Genomic DNA, 15392 nt, shown 5'->3' on the forward strand with positions numbered 1-15392 from the left:
CCCGAGCTCGCTCCGGAGCGCCCCCTGCAGCCGCGGGGGAACCATCGCACCCGCCCTGCCCACCGGGAGCCGCCAGCGCCCCTGCCGGCTGCGAGCGGAACTGCACCCGAGGGGAAAGGGCCTGACAGCCGAGAAGGCTGGGGCTGGGTTTGTGATTGCTGTTACTGCCATAGTTGTTGTTTTGTTTGACTGGTTATATACATATATATAGAGAGAGAGTAAAGAACTGTTATTCCTATTTCCCACATCTTTGCCTAAAGGCTCTTGATTTCAAAATATAATAACTTGGAGGGGAAAGGGGTTATATCTGCCACTTCAAGGGGGGCCTCTGCCTTCCTTAGCAGACACCTGTCTTTCAAAACCGAGACAGCATACCAGTTTAAAAGTACTTGTTCTTTTAGTTCTCAGTTCATGTTATATAGAAAACGTGTATTTTTAATATCACTGAAGGAAATTTCTTCATGCAACCTGTTTCTCTTACAAGCTTGTCAGATTGGGATATGCATATATGAAACATCATTTCTCATTATCAGGTGGGGTTTTGTTGGTTGTTTCAGTTTTTTTAAGAGCTAACATTTCAAACCAGAGTAGAATTTAAATTGCAAGGAAACGAGTGTTTTGTTGCACTTGGAGGTAGGAACCTCTTACTAAGCAGTGCTAGAGAAGCTCCACTTTGTCTTTTTTGGTTTTTTAAACTAGTAATCTAAGATCATATCATAGCAGATACAGCAATAGATGTAGCTGTTTTTTGCAGACATTAGATATAGCAATTCACCTAGTTATTATATTTGTCCTTAGTTCTAGGTATAGAAAGGGAAATTAATTCTGTGATTTAAAAATGGTCTTTTTAAGATTTTCCTTCCATTTTTTGAGACTTCTTTTCAGGTCAAAGGGTCAGTAGGGCACTAGTACAAAATACATATTATACATATCATTTTTTTAAGGTATGTTAACTATCACAGTTCCTGAAACTGTCACATTTTCGTCTGTATTTTGCAGTACTTAGTATAGCTGTTCAGTCTTACCTGGACTCCCTACTACCTGCCAGAAAAGATCTATAAACAGAGGAAAAAATTAAGTGACTTTTTTTGTTGTATTCTGTTTGAGGATCCAGAGTTTTAACTTTTAGGTCACGCTGACTATTGCACTTCCAACTATTCGTGTGTGTGTGTGTGTGTACATACACGTATATAAGCATCATATAATACTAGAAGAGGAATAAGAGATCTGCAAATATGATTGCAGGTTTAGGAAGTTGGATTTTAAGGTTTTTTATACGCTAATAAAAAACCAGCAGCATCTTCTGGCCATTGTTAATGCTCTCTTGAAAGTGGCTAACAGGCTCTAAGAGAAAGGCTTGCTGAAAAATCAGTTTGTTGCAGAGGGGTTCTCTGGCTCTTTTACATCTTTTTTTTTACGTTTAAATCATTTTCAGTAATGTCATAATGCTCTGCCCCCATGAAGGGGACACAGATAAATACTATTTCATACACAGCATGTAAACATTGGTACATCAATCAGATGCTACATAAACTTCTGAAGGTTACTAGAACAGCTGGCATCAGTGTTAACCTCCATCTCACCGTGCTCTCTTACACAGCCAGGGAGTAATCACAAGTGCTGAAGAAGGCTTGACTTCAGGCCAGGCCAGGCCAGTTCAGCCACACTCCCATCACGATGAAGCAGGTCCTAAACATTTTGGGACTTCAGGGCCTGTGCCTCTGGGTAGTACTGCCTGTGAACAAGTGGTCCCTACTGGTTGTTCGTGGCTCTACCTGGTAATGACACCATTCACTGCAGTGGGAATTCACCAGCCCACCATACCTGAGGATTTTGTTTTATCACCCTTGGGAGTAATCGCTGATTTACTGTAGGGTGAGTATAGAATACTGAGAGTACTATTAACAGATCAACTTGCAAGTGAACCTTAGAGTTCAATCTTCCTTCTGAATGGGCATCCTGGGATCTTGAATAAGAACCAGTGTTGAAAGCTATTTTACAACATTTTTTGTATCAGTATGGCTTAGCAAGCCCTGGAGCAGCCCTTTTAAAAAACCACAATTCATGGCAATGCCAAAAGCAGTCCGATAGCAGATGTGGGACTCCCAACAAACTAAAACCAAGTGAGACCACAACTGCTGTGAGAACTTCTTTATAATCTAGAGAACAACACCTGATCTTTGTCAGTTTTTTTAAATACAAATAATTTAGCTAAATGTAATTTGTCACATAAGCAAGCTTAAGGACAACTTTTAATAAATGTACAGCTCAGCTCGAATAAATATTAGAATAAAAATACAGCAGAGATTCTGCTGTGTGTGTTATTTTCTTAATGAAGCTATGTTGATCGTCAGTTTTCAAAATAAGCAGTTGTCCTGAAATTTAGCAGTACTCTTTGAATGTTGCCATTGAAATGATCTGAGGTATAAAATTACTGCAAATTGTCCACCAGAGAGAGCTGTTGGAAAATTTTATTCCAACAGCTGTTGAAAACAATTGTTTTGTTACCTTATTATGAAAATTATAGGCACAAATGGATCAGGTACAATATTTCCCTGGCCAAAGAAAATTGTAGGCAGTAGTATCATTAAAGGGCAAATGGATATACCTAAGAACGCATTTCTGTTTATTTCTTTAATTTAATTGGCATACAAATATTTAAAAACAAAAACACACACACACACACAAAAATTCCACACAAACTGCTTCTCCTTATGCTATCAGGAATGGGAGAAATGCTTAAGATTTCACAGAGTGTCTTTGGAGGCTCTGCAGGTCTCAGGGAGGAGGTGCAGTACTAATTCTGGTTCTCTTAGCTGAGAGAGGCTCTCTAGTGCCTGCATAGCAGAAATGAGACGAACAATGCACTGGCAGCCAGGATGGAACGTAGAAACCTGGTTTACTTCATTGCAAACAAATGGACAATATATACTGTACAATATATAATAAAAATACAGCTGATACAAGTGCCACTAATTAACAAAAAAACTAATGTTAAGACTTAAAAATGCTCATTTTTGTAATATATACACTGCAGTAATAAGCCACAATAAATACATCAAATTTCATATCATTCATAATAAATACTGAAAATATAAATACAGAAGAATACAGTTAATTTGAATAAATTATTACAACATAAGATCTAGGTTAAGTTCTGTTGAATATATTGTAGCTTATATTACCCTTTGGCATCTTTGATGTTACAACTTGTTTAAAAAAAGGAAATTAAGGAAAAGCATAGTTCATGAAGCTTATAATTATTTCCATATACAGATTTTAAGATGAACTTTCCCTTTGCTTCTTTAAACAGTTTCAAAGCAGCAGTCCAATTAAACATCTTGCTTAATTGTTGAGACCTCCATAATTTTAGTATGCAAGATCATCTGTAATGGAAAATGTTAAGTATGTAACATAATTACTTTTCTCAGAAATTAGTGAAGTTAGAAGTAATGTACAAATTTTAAACTAATGGCTGCAATTACACCACAATTTTATTAGTCCCATTTGAATGGATTACCTGTCTGAAAGACCATCAACTTGAATGCTTTTATGCCATGGTGTACTATTTACCACTTGCCAACACAAATTTCAAAAGCAATTTTATATTCTTGTGGGGATATATATATATGCATGTATATGGAGAGAGGTGAACCTCATAAAAGGCAGGGTTGGGCTAGACAGTGTGAATGTTAATGTAGTCTGCTAAAAAAACCACTTTAAACGTATAAAAGGTAATGTGTTGTTTGTGTTTTTTTACAAAACTTCTATCTATTAGTTGTAGATTGAAACAAATCAAAATAACTAATTGCCATGTTTTATGTTAACAGGTATTAACCAGTACACTTGTATTAATAATTTTATTTGTAAAAGGTTATTACACCATAATGCAATTTAACTTAAAAGATCAACTTTACTAGGACAATATTACAGGCTGAGGATCTTAGGAAGAGTTTTGTAATCTACAGATTTTGACTATTTTTGCACTGTTAAATGTCTAGCGCTTATTTTACATCAAACACTTTTTAAACATATTTCACAAACTACACTTCAGACATATTTCCATAGAAGTGCCTACAATCAGTCAATTAAAAGAAGTGCCCAGTTATTAAGCCTTGTTTACATGGGCATTTGAGACCTGAAGTTGTGGTATTTGTGTGAAATGGCTTGAAAAATCCCAGCATGCTTGCTTCTGGTTTTAAGAGGACCAGCTGCCAGTGCACATGATGATCTTTTCAAGAAGCTGAATCTGTATCTGAGACTCACAAATGGTTCTTCATAGTGATTCCCCCATTACCCTAGCAAGATTAACTTTCATCCACAGTCCAACCCCAAAATTTCATTCTTGAAAACGTATTTTAGAAATTTAGGATGAAGAAACCTAAAATAATTACCTGCCATAATGTACTAAGCCTCATTTGAAAATCCCAAGATAAAATGCTCATAAAACGACATTTTTTTCTTTGCTTTTAGCATCTCTTGTTAGGTGAGAAACTGGGTATATGAGAATACGTGCCTGGGAGCAGAGTTAACTAAAATGATATTGAACTTGGCTTGGAAATTGCCATGGGCAGAATGACATGGTAGCAATGCTTCCAGGGTGTTGCTTTTTTGGTTTTTTACCCCATGCATTTGGATAAGTCTTTTATTTAATAGCCACATGTATAACTCTGGTCTGGAAAAAAAGTTATTTCCTGTTTCCACTGAGTTCATGTTTGGTTACAATATATTAAATAACAGAAACAGTATTATGATCTAACATGGGCAAGCTTGTAGTGAATGTCCATATACTCTTCCATCCTTGCTCTGAAGTGATCTTAATTTCCCTTTTTCCTTCTGTTTTTTTTTTTTGTTTTGTTTTGGATTTTTTTAGTATGCTTTATTTTTCCCTTTAGAAGAAAAATAACCCTCATCAATCTGCCTCTTGCCTTCATCTTTCTTTTCCTCTACATTGTCCTTTCTATCCTCTCTGCACTCACTCAAGTGTTCGAACACAAAGGATTATCTTGATCCTTGTATTAGAACAATGATGTGCATTTTTATCTTCCACCATTTTCCCTATCACGAAAAGCTAATCCCATTTTCATGTTTTTTTGGAAAAGTGAACAGTTACAGAAGAACATATATGAAAGACAAACTTCTTTTGACTTGGTTATACTGGACATTCATTCATGAACTAGAAGTGTCATTGCTAAGATCCAAATTAAAATAATTGCATAAATAAAGGACAAAATCTGCCTTTTGACTTTTGTTTTTGTTCCACCCCCAGCCTTGGATGAAGGACTATGATCTCAACTAAGAAGGTGCAACACACAGCACCAGGAATATGGTTCTCCAGTCAGTGGGACCTTCTAAGTGGTGGGTGTCTGCCTAACCTTGAAGACAGCAGTAGGGCAATACATACTTTAACTCTTAGAATCACAGAATGGACTGGTTTGGAAGGGACCTTAAAGACCATCTAGTTCCAACCCCCCCTGCCCCTGCCACCCACTAGATCATGTTGTTCAAAACCCCATCCAACCTGGCTTTTCAAGATCTCATTCTCAGAACAAAGGAAACAAGAGTTGCCCTTGTGCTTGATTTTAACGAAAAGTCTTACTGCACAACAGACCACCCAAACACCAACAGGAAAGAAGAAAGGAATTAAAAAGAGAATACTAAGGCTGCAAAACAGGTATTTCATAAATTGGATGTTCACATAAAAGTAAAATTCTTGGTATCAGCCATTAGGGTAGCAGAAAAGTCCTCAAGGATGTTGTAACTTTCCTCCATAAGTGGAAGCAATACTATGGCACATTTATTAGCTATAAAAGTAAAAGCTGCCTTGGATTTAGGAGAGGGAAGAGACAGTGAAGAGGAAGAACTTGTGAAGAACTCAAGCATGTGTTCACTCAGACATCTTTAAAACTACATTGCACTTCATCACAATATTTGTACTTTGGATTTGACACTTCTTGGAGAAAATGGACAATAATTTGCACATGGACAATGATTAAAGAGAATAGCAAAATTAAGAATATTAAAAGAAAACTTGAAACACTGAAAAGGCAAATGCTGAGATTTCTCATACCAAGGAACATGTAAGTGAACTAGACTCTGTTTTGAAAATAACAGCTTTCTACCATTTTAAAAAAATAGTAATCAGATTTAGTATTTTAGAAATAAATTCTATAGCATATATTCTCTGACTTAATTCTAGATTTTCAAAGTATTTTACATCAACTGTCCTGCAACCATAATAAAGCAGATGACGATAGAATTACTCTTTAGTCTCAGTGGGAATGCTTAAGGATTTTCCCTATCATCCTCTTCTGTTCCTGACTGTTTCAGGAAATAAAACAACTGGCACAATGAACATTGGTTTATACAACTCATGAGCTGTAACAGTGGAGATCCTTATTTAGCAAATGCCTTTTAAAAGGATATCATGGGTCTGTCTTGCTTTATGTTTAGTAAGGACACCTGCTTTGCTACAGGAGCAGCCTAGACAAGGAGTTTCAACTGAGAGAATTCAGCTGGCAAAAGAAGACAACATGCAGAGGAGTAAGACTGCCTGTTGCTGCCAAGTATGGTGTTGCAGGAAAACTACAATCTTGCTGCTCAAATGTTAAGCACTAGACAGGTAAATGTTGTATATTCAACACAGCTTTTATTCTAACTTTTCACTGTGAAATTTACTTTTTAACTTCTGCTCATTAATCCAGTCCAAGGAAAGGAGAGCTCTTTTTAGCTGTGTTTCACATTAGTGAAAAATTTCTGGTCACTTCTGAGCTGGACTGGGCTTCATTTGGAAAGTGGCATAGTCTGCAGTACAGAAATTTTGTTGGGTTGCCAAAACAGAAGAATAAAATGTTATTTTACCTGTTCTATAGAATTAAGTTTTATCACAGTATCTCCAAGTATATTACAAACCAGAGCACAGAGAACGCGATGACACAACCGGACAAAGGCAAAGCCAACAGAACCAAAGTCTCCTCTGTCTGAGCCCAGTATTCTCTATCCAGTATATCACATTGCTATCTGTCAGGAACACCTGAACTCATAAAAACCATTATACATGCTCTGTTTTGTATTCAAATATATGTATACCATCTTTAACAAAGCATCTATGTTTGTGAAGGTACTCCCTAGGAGGTGGGGAAAGCAACACGATCAGTTTGTTAGCACATTTACTGAAATAAAACACACAGATCAGGCTAGAAACTGGATCTGGAGTGGGATCAGTCAGCAATCTGGTGAGTACCAGCACCGCCAATACCACATGGGATTCCTGCAGCACTTGGACCAAAGGCAGGATCCCACTCTTAACAGAGCAGGGAAGCAGCTGAACCTTATCTACAGCAAGTGATAATTACTATGGAGTGGAACCAATGGCCTTAAAATAAATAAATGTCAACTCCAGTTATCATTCACTAGCAGGAACTTCTGTAAATGAAAAATTGTAAAGCTTTACAAATCTAGTTTTCTGATCTAAGTGGCATACAGCTCAACAAAGAATACTAGAAACTTCTACTGAATAGCTTTTAAGGATGTTTCAATGGACGTGAGTTATAGCTCTTAAGGAACAATTGTAATTGTCATTGTACCAACAAAGTTCTAATTTCATGTCTAACATCAATTAAAGCTCTATATATATTTAACAATGCACTTTTTCCAAGAGAGGTGAAGTTCACCTTATAGGCAAAAAGGCATCTGCTTTTAGGTGCTGTTCCAATGATGGTCTGTGTGAAAATTCTGGTTTATTTCAAGAGAGGGAAATGCTTTTGTTATGACTCATTTTTGTGAATGATGCAATATAATCAGAAATATATACCTGGCTTCTTAGTGTGTTTATCAGTAGCCAGATATCTTGGAAATAAAGCTGATACAGACTATCAGTAAAGTAGATATTTTCACAAATAATACACTGTATTGATACAGAAGCAAATACGGCTGGTTATCATTTAGTAACATAATGCTTTTATCACACAGAAACAGCCCAGAATGAAAGGACTGGTTATCAACATGACTATTAACCAGCTAGGATATGGGACACAGCATGTATTATTATATACTAGCCCAAAAAATAACACTAAAATATATTCCATCCCATGACTTAAGCTTGCTTTTCCTTAAATGAAGAGTATGTTTTTTTGTTCTAAACAAGTGATGGGCAACTTGACTCTCACCTGATTTCTACATCCTACTCTAGATTTCAGCTAAATTAACCTACCTGTTTTGGTCAGGGTTTCAACTGGGTTTTTTTCACTCTAGTAAACTTATACATATTAGAAAACACTTCGGTTTTGTTATTTGCCGGCATGGACTTGGCTGGGCAAGAGGTTTAGCCTGTATTGAAAAAAAGAAAGGTTGCTGGGTTTTTTCCTCAGTATGAGTTTATCTCTGTTAGAAGGTTTGTCGGTATTAGTAATAGCTACTAGGAACTCTCCATGAATTATAAACAGACTTGACTTTATAACTTGCTGCAAGAACTAAAGAAGGTTTGTTTACTTTGTATCCTGAGATCAAATCTTGATCACAAAACATCACATTGCATCAAAAGAAACGTATTATTAGCTACGTATCACCACCTACTCCATTAGGAATATTTTTCAACTTAAATCTTTATTCTGCACATTTCATTTTTTGACTTCCAGGAATGAGCTACTTCAAACATGGGAAAACAGTGTAACACAAATGCTTTATATAGTCCCTGCTCCCTCTACCTCTCTCTTACAAGGTATTGCTTGTTATCCTATGGTGCAGGCTTTAGAGAATTTGGCTGTATTCACCCCTGATGCCCCAATGGCATGGAACATATGCATCCAAATACTCAGAAGTTTTTACAGATACTAATATTAAGGAGGACTGGGATCAGAAATCTGTGCCAGTGGAAATAGTAAATAACCATCACCTCAGTATTTAAACCTAGCTGAGATGTATTTTATAAAGTTAATCACTTACTGTGCTCGCTGATATTATTAAAGATATTTTTCATGTGAAAGCACAGGGGCCAAGAAAATAATTTCTTATTGCTCAGGAAGGGTGTGAATAACAAAGCAAAAGATTTCATTTAATTTTCCCCTGAGAGAAATACCCCAGTAAAGTGTGTGTGGTTCTTCAACACACTCTGAGGTTAAAGAGCTGCTACTGATCCTCATCTACTGTCCCAGCTCAAGCGGAAGAGATTTGTGCTTTTCGTGCTGGTGTTGAGGGAGAATGCCTAATTTAAGCCTGCTGTTAAAGCAAGACCCCTATATACACAGAGACTTGTTAAATTTGCCCATAGAATATCTTGAACAGAATAATTTATTCTTAAGTGCAGAACTTTAAAGGACTAGCACATTTCTCTTTAAAAATCAAGGGTATTTGCTGCATGGCATTGGAGAATACAGGCACTTACCTGGCTACTCAGCCTTCGAGAAAGAGACTAGAGTTGTCTGTGACTGCGAGGAACAGAGGCTATGGAATTGCTGAACCAGATAACCAACATGAGTGCGCTTTCCCAGGAGATGGAATACGTTGCAAGTTTGGAATCCAGTCCCTAAAGAACTAGACTTTTCAATGCAGTTCATATAAAACACGTAGGACTTCTTGTGGAAACAAGTAAATAAAAAACCTTTCCAGCTACTACATGGAGTAAAAATATTTTTGCTAATTTAGCATAAATATGAGAAATCACTTTGCCCAGATTTCATATAAAAACAATTACATTAGCTCTTTTTTTTAAAAGCATATTTTACATCAGCAGTTTTTCTACTGGAGTACTGTACATGATGTTTTAAAGAGCTTCTAACCAGAAGAGTCACTGTTACAGAGCTAAAATTTACACTGTGTTTACATGCACACTGTTAACCATCTAGATTTGACACAGATAAAAACTAAGATGCTGATCCTTATTTTGACAAACAAGACAGGCCTACATTTCAACTACTTGATGTATAATAAATGACATTTCAGTATTAGAAGAATAAAAATGCTGAAATAGATTTTGAAATCAAAATAAGGCAGTGCAGAATTACCAGTGCAGAGAAAAGCTGGTTCCTATGCCTCCTTTTCTAGACAAAAGCAACATTGTTTAATAAAGGTACTTTGATTCCCATTTCATTTAAAAACAAGTGGATCACAAGGTAATGAATATCCATATGATGCACATGTTCTTTTGCTTGCAGACTTTCACAGATACAAAATTTCTGAAGCTGTTTTTCCTTACTGAATGTATTGTTTCCTAGTGAGACCAAATGATACTAAATTTGCGATACAGTCAGAAGTCCACAAAAGCCAGTCTCGTATTTCATAAAAATTTAGGCAATCTAGACACTTCCACTTTTTTTTCCATGCTTTATTTAAACTTTGATCAATAAGGCTCTGCTTTTATAAATTGCATACTGACATGTTCATTAACTGGCTTGGGAAAAACGTACAGGTTTTGTTATGAATTTTAAGATCTTACATTGCCTCAGAGTCTGGAGCTATGGCATTTCTCCAAAGAGGTTCACAGTTCCCGCAGTTCATACAGTACTGCAAAGTGGCACTAAAGTGCGTAAGTATCTGAACGGTGGTTGGGCTGAAGGTGCTATGCGAGCTTAAGCTACTGCTTTGCCATTATATACAAGATCATTTTTCTTTGGGGAGGGGGTACTAGTTCTGGAATGCCACTGATTTTAGTTTTAAATGGAGGATTGTCTACCTTTCTCTATTCTAGAAGATGTAAATGCCCCCTTTCTGACTCTTCTGTTTCTCAAGAACAGTGAAAGAGAAAATAGTACACTCTAAAAATGTGTTTCAAGATGATTTATCAGAAATGGTATTAAGAAAAAATAAGGAAGTATACAAGGTACTCCAGATGAAAAGTGGACATGCTCTTTGTAACTAGCTATGGATCTTCTGCTCAAATGAACATGCTGTTCATTTTTATCAAAACATGAATCTTAAACTACCATAAATAAAATACATACAGTACAGAACAATTAAAACCTTTTTTTGTACAGTAGTTACTTTTACATTAAACTTACCATCTTTTCAGATATGTTGAAAATTAGGACTCTAAACATTATTATTTCAAAGTATCATTTTTAACAATCTTGCACAGGCCCGACAGTCAAAAACATGAAGCTTTGATTCAGATAGCTTGGCAGGTTTCACATACGTTCATAGGTAGGCTACTTTGAAATATGTTGGATGTGTTTTTTACTTACGTGTTTTATCAAAAAAGGGTTTGATTATTTTTATTTAAATCTTTACATGAACTGGTTTTGTGCAATACCACTGCCAGTGTAGCTTGAGAAAACAAAATGTGTCTGGAACATTGACTATAGTCCAAGTGTTGTCTACCTCTTAAAAAAGTAAGTTTCTAGGAAAATCCAGTGGGAGTGAATTTTAACACAGGAAGTCAGTCCTAGAATAATTTTAATATTAAACAGGTACCGTCTCTACCACTGGTGATTTGATGCACTCTTCGTGCAGTCTGCTCTTTTCTGGGAGGTTTAGTGAATTCTCAGCAGGGTGCTCTTGTACACGACTGTCACCATTCAAAGCTGAAACAAAGCCATCTTGAGAAGGACCTTTCAAGTATGAGTGAAATTCCACTGGCGGGTGACTGGGCCTATGCTCAGTGTATAAACTGTTACAGGGAGCACTGCCATCCCCTTCAGAAGATGAGCAGCAAACAATCACTGAGGGGTTTGCAGAAGGGTAATGAGGGCTGCTAAAAGTTTCCTCTGATTGCCGTGTGTAGTCAACAAACTGTTCTGAAGTCATGTTGTAAGGCACCAGAGAAAGACTACCATTCTTGACAGCATCCCTTTCTGAGTAAGTCTCACCGATCTGGTTAGCAGTGCCAGCAACGTGGTTCTCTATTTGGTAATACAGAGTTGAAGAGTTAGTATAGTATGAGGCATTTTTAGAGTGGTTTTCATGCACAGCAGTTCCATCAGAGTAACAAAGGACAGAAGGAAGAGGCACCATATCAGCATGGGAGCTCATACTTTCTACAAAATCATCTGCTTTTTCTTCCTCCTCATCTTCCTCCTCATCTTCCTCTTCCTCTTCATCATCATCTGATTCACTAGGGGCTAAACTCTGTGTACTAGAATCTGTAACTCCACTACAAAAGCTACTCCCATCTTCCTCTTCCTCCTCTTCCCCTGGGCAGTCCAAGTCCTCGGCTGACTGGGAATGCATAACTGCAGCCGGGGGTTCGGTTTCAATCTCAAAATTTTCTGCAATTGAATATTCAACTGGATGGGGTCCTGGACTCATGGAACTACTGTGTGCACTTATCTCAGTGTGGCAGCCATTGAGTGCTGGAACTTGCTGCTCTCTATTTTTCTCCAATTCAAGTTTCATTATCGTGTGCAAAAAGTGAGTCCGTACACGGATAGGGTTAAATTCGATTCTACCTGCTGTATTGCTACACCCTTCTTTAGTGCAACCACATGGAAAAGACATACGATCCACCTTTTAAAAAAGAGAATACAGATTAACAATAGGAAGCAAAAGCCTGGTGACATGACACAACCTAGACAGCGTAGAGAAATACAATGGTGAAGTGGGATTCACCTTCAGAAATGCTTGTAAAATTAGTCAAAGCTAACAATCATTCAGGGAGTCAGCCCTGGAATTTAGCAGTACTGAGAGAACAGTAAGGGGTCTGGACATGCTCCACTATTGCAGAGTAGAGAAAAAATTATTCTGTTCCATATATTACAGAGTGGAACAAAAAAATAGGCAGCTTTTCAATTTCTCGATCTGCTACAGCTTTACTTCCTTTTGTGCTCAAATCCAGGCAAAAGCATTACCAGAAAGCATCTTAAAATTTGGTAAAAATCACAGAAACTAGACACCTATTGAAACAAAATAAATGGTCTATAGAAACCTTTATAAAGTTACAAACAGGGACACCTGATCACAGAAAACAGGAACAAAAACTCAAGTGCATTTTAAAAGGTAATCCAGTCAATTCTAGATGCAATATTGTAAGCTCAGCAGACTGGGCACAGAGCTTCTATTAATACGCATCTTAAATTTTTGAAAATTTGACTGAATCCATGTGTTGGCAAGTTTGATTAGATAGCCTCAAGTCTGTGACTTTCATCTACACTGTAACACCTAAACATCAATTATGTGCAGGAGAACCACATAACACAATCCAGTACATCTTCCCCACATGTGGAGATGAGAACAGGAACAGCAAAGAGAATATTATTATTTAAAATAGCAGAGAAAGTTTAGCTTGGATTTATGAGATGATGAAAAATGCATTCAGGAAGAAAACTCAGCTGCACAACAGCAACTCAGCAGAACTAGCAGAAATATCTTTTAGGAAACATTCTGGGACACGTATAGCTGACACTATTTAAATGTACAATATGAAATACCTCTTCAAGTCTGCAGAGGAAAAACTTCCCTGCTATATTAGCAGATACCTTTTTATTGCCTTCATGCAAATTTATCATGCACAGATTTTAAGTATCATGCATGTTACATACAGGACAGTACCGCAGAATGTCATTTATTGCTTCTTATGGAGTTTGGACTCTAATTCACATTTGGAGTGTCTGCTAATTGTCTCTAAAATAAAAGGTAATATCCCTTCTGAAATCTGCAGGCTACTTATTCTTCTGTTGTCTGCATCTGCCTATTTAGATAAAGGCCTAAAAGGAGTATGAGGAGCAGAACACTTGTGTAAGAACAAAAAACACCCTAAACCATGTATGTGCCTAAAATCATAATAAAGATATTTTAGGACGTTATTCGTATTGATTGCCCACTATATACTCTTAAAACAGGACCTTAAAAAACTGGTTGGAGATCCACAAGTGTTATTGCCTAATACTTAATTTCCCATAGTTATAACTTCAACAACAGAAAGTACATACATGTGCATGGACACACACCCTTCCCCCTCCCCCAGATAATTAAATAATGACAATAATGTAGACATTTACCTGACATTTTATGCCTGCAAGACTGCAGGTGCAAGTTTCTGGGTCACAGAACACACGGCAGTCACAGCCACAATCCTCTCTGGACAGGCGGATGGCTCGCAGCTCGTGCTTTTCTTCCACGTCGATCTTCTTCACTCCAGAAGCTCGCAGCAATGCCCGCCGCTTTTTTGTAGGCAAGGGTTGGAGAAAGAAGTACTCATCTACTTCAGTGTTGTCTAGATCAATATCATCATCAGAAATGTCATCCAGAGTCAGTGTATTGGCTTCCTCAGATTCCACCGTACCATTCTTTGTCATCTGTTGCACAGAACATTAACAAAGTCCTTAAACTACACTCACACATATGACATGTCACAGATGCCAGTATGTGAAATGCATTACCAGTGTTCAAAGCTGTATGTAAAAATGCTGCATGACTGCCAGGAAGTTCCAGAAAATGATCACACATAAGGTGACCAGGCATTAGCAAAACATTCCTAACACAGCACACTTCCGTACCATACTCCTGTAACTCATCCCGTATAGAAAGGGGTAAATATATTCAAGGAGAAAAGAAAAAAAAATTACTGCTCTGAAGGAAGGTAGAGCTCACTGGTTATATCTGCCAGAAAACACAACTACAGGGTCTAGAAAAATTCTCCTACAGAGGAAATTGCTTGAGAATCAAAAGAAACTATTAAAACAAAGTTCAGAGAGACAATGACATTCACTACAAAAAGTATCTTTTTTCAATCTCAATTTACTCAGATTGAGCAACATTCTCCATAGCAAATGTGAAGCAACTCAAGTTAGATGATTTATTCTGTCGTATAATAGATCTTTTATTATTGTTCTATGAAATAATTTTGCTTAAAATGGGAAAATAAACAAAAAAATTCACGATTTTCACCCTGCTCTGTGTAATGTTCTCAGCTGATGAGGTTGCTGATTTACAAGCACAGACAAGCACATGGTCTCATACATTCATGCAAGAAAACATGGTGCAACTATGTGATCTTTATATATTGGTGAAGTCTCAAGTCCCATTTGCATTACCAGTTTTGCCACCAGCAGCCACTGAAATTCTTGGTTTTGCCTTACTTACTTGCAGAAAATTTCACCTTGGCTTGTTATCCCAAATAAATTTTTAGGCACCAGTTTTAAATACTGACAATACCAGATAAAATACTGAAGCCATAATTACAATAACCTGTTTCTTGTGCATTTCAACATTCAAACATTTAACAATTATCACTACAAAAGTAAGTTCACATTTTTGTGCTACTGTGTCATCTCCATCTAGCTATGTTTCTGATGTGTATGAAAGCAGCCTTGAATCTTAACCATTCCACTATTTCTGCTTTTCTTATATTCCCAACTATTTCATATTACCATTTATATTATTTATATTATATAGTCCATCCTTTCCACAGTCTTTTGGATTGTAACTGTCATTTATGGCATTACTGAATTACTTGACAGTGA

The 15392-nt window shown here is 36.9% G+C and overlaps 1 protein-coding gene across 6 annotated transcripts in view; it reads right to left on the bottom strand.

The window, feature by feature from the left end:
- Window positions 1-2875: 2875 nt before the first annotated feature.
- Window positions 2876-15392, bottom strand: part of CSRNP3 (cysteine and serine rich nuclear protein 3) — an 88997-nt gene continuing 76480 nt past the window's right edge. For 3 of the 6 annotated variants that reach the window (XM_017735728.1, XM_008634802.2, XM_017735730.1), the window contains 2 exons: window positions 13929-14225; window positions 2881-12438 (listed from right to left, as the gene is read on the bottom strand). In XM_017735728.1, the coding sequence (XP_017591217.1) occupies window positions 11395-12438; window positions 13929-14225 (1341 nt within the window). In that variant the 3' untranslated portion in view covers window positions 2881-11394. Of the gene's footprint in view, window positions 12439-13928; window positions 14226-15392 lie in introns of all 6 variants that reach the window. The other 3 variants (XR_001862406.1, XR_001862405.1, XR_001862404.1) reach the window with 3 other exon arrangements.

This window comes from Corvus brachyrhynchos, unplaced genomic scaffold (assembly GCF_000691975.1).
Source record: "Corvus brachyrhynchos isolate BGI_N302 unplaced genomic scaffold, ASM69197v1 scaffold255, whole genome shotgun sequence".
NCBI lineage: Eukaryota > Metazoa > Chordata > Aves > Passeriformes > Corvidae > Corvus > Corvus brachyrhynchos.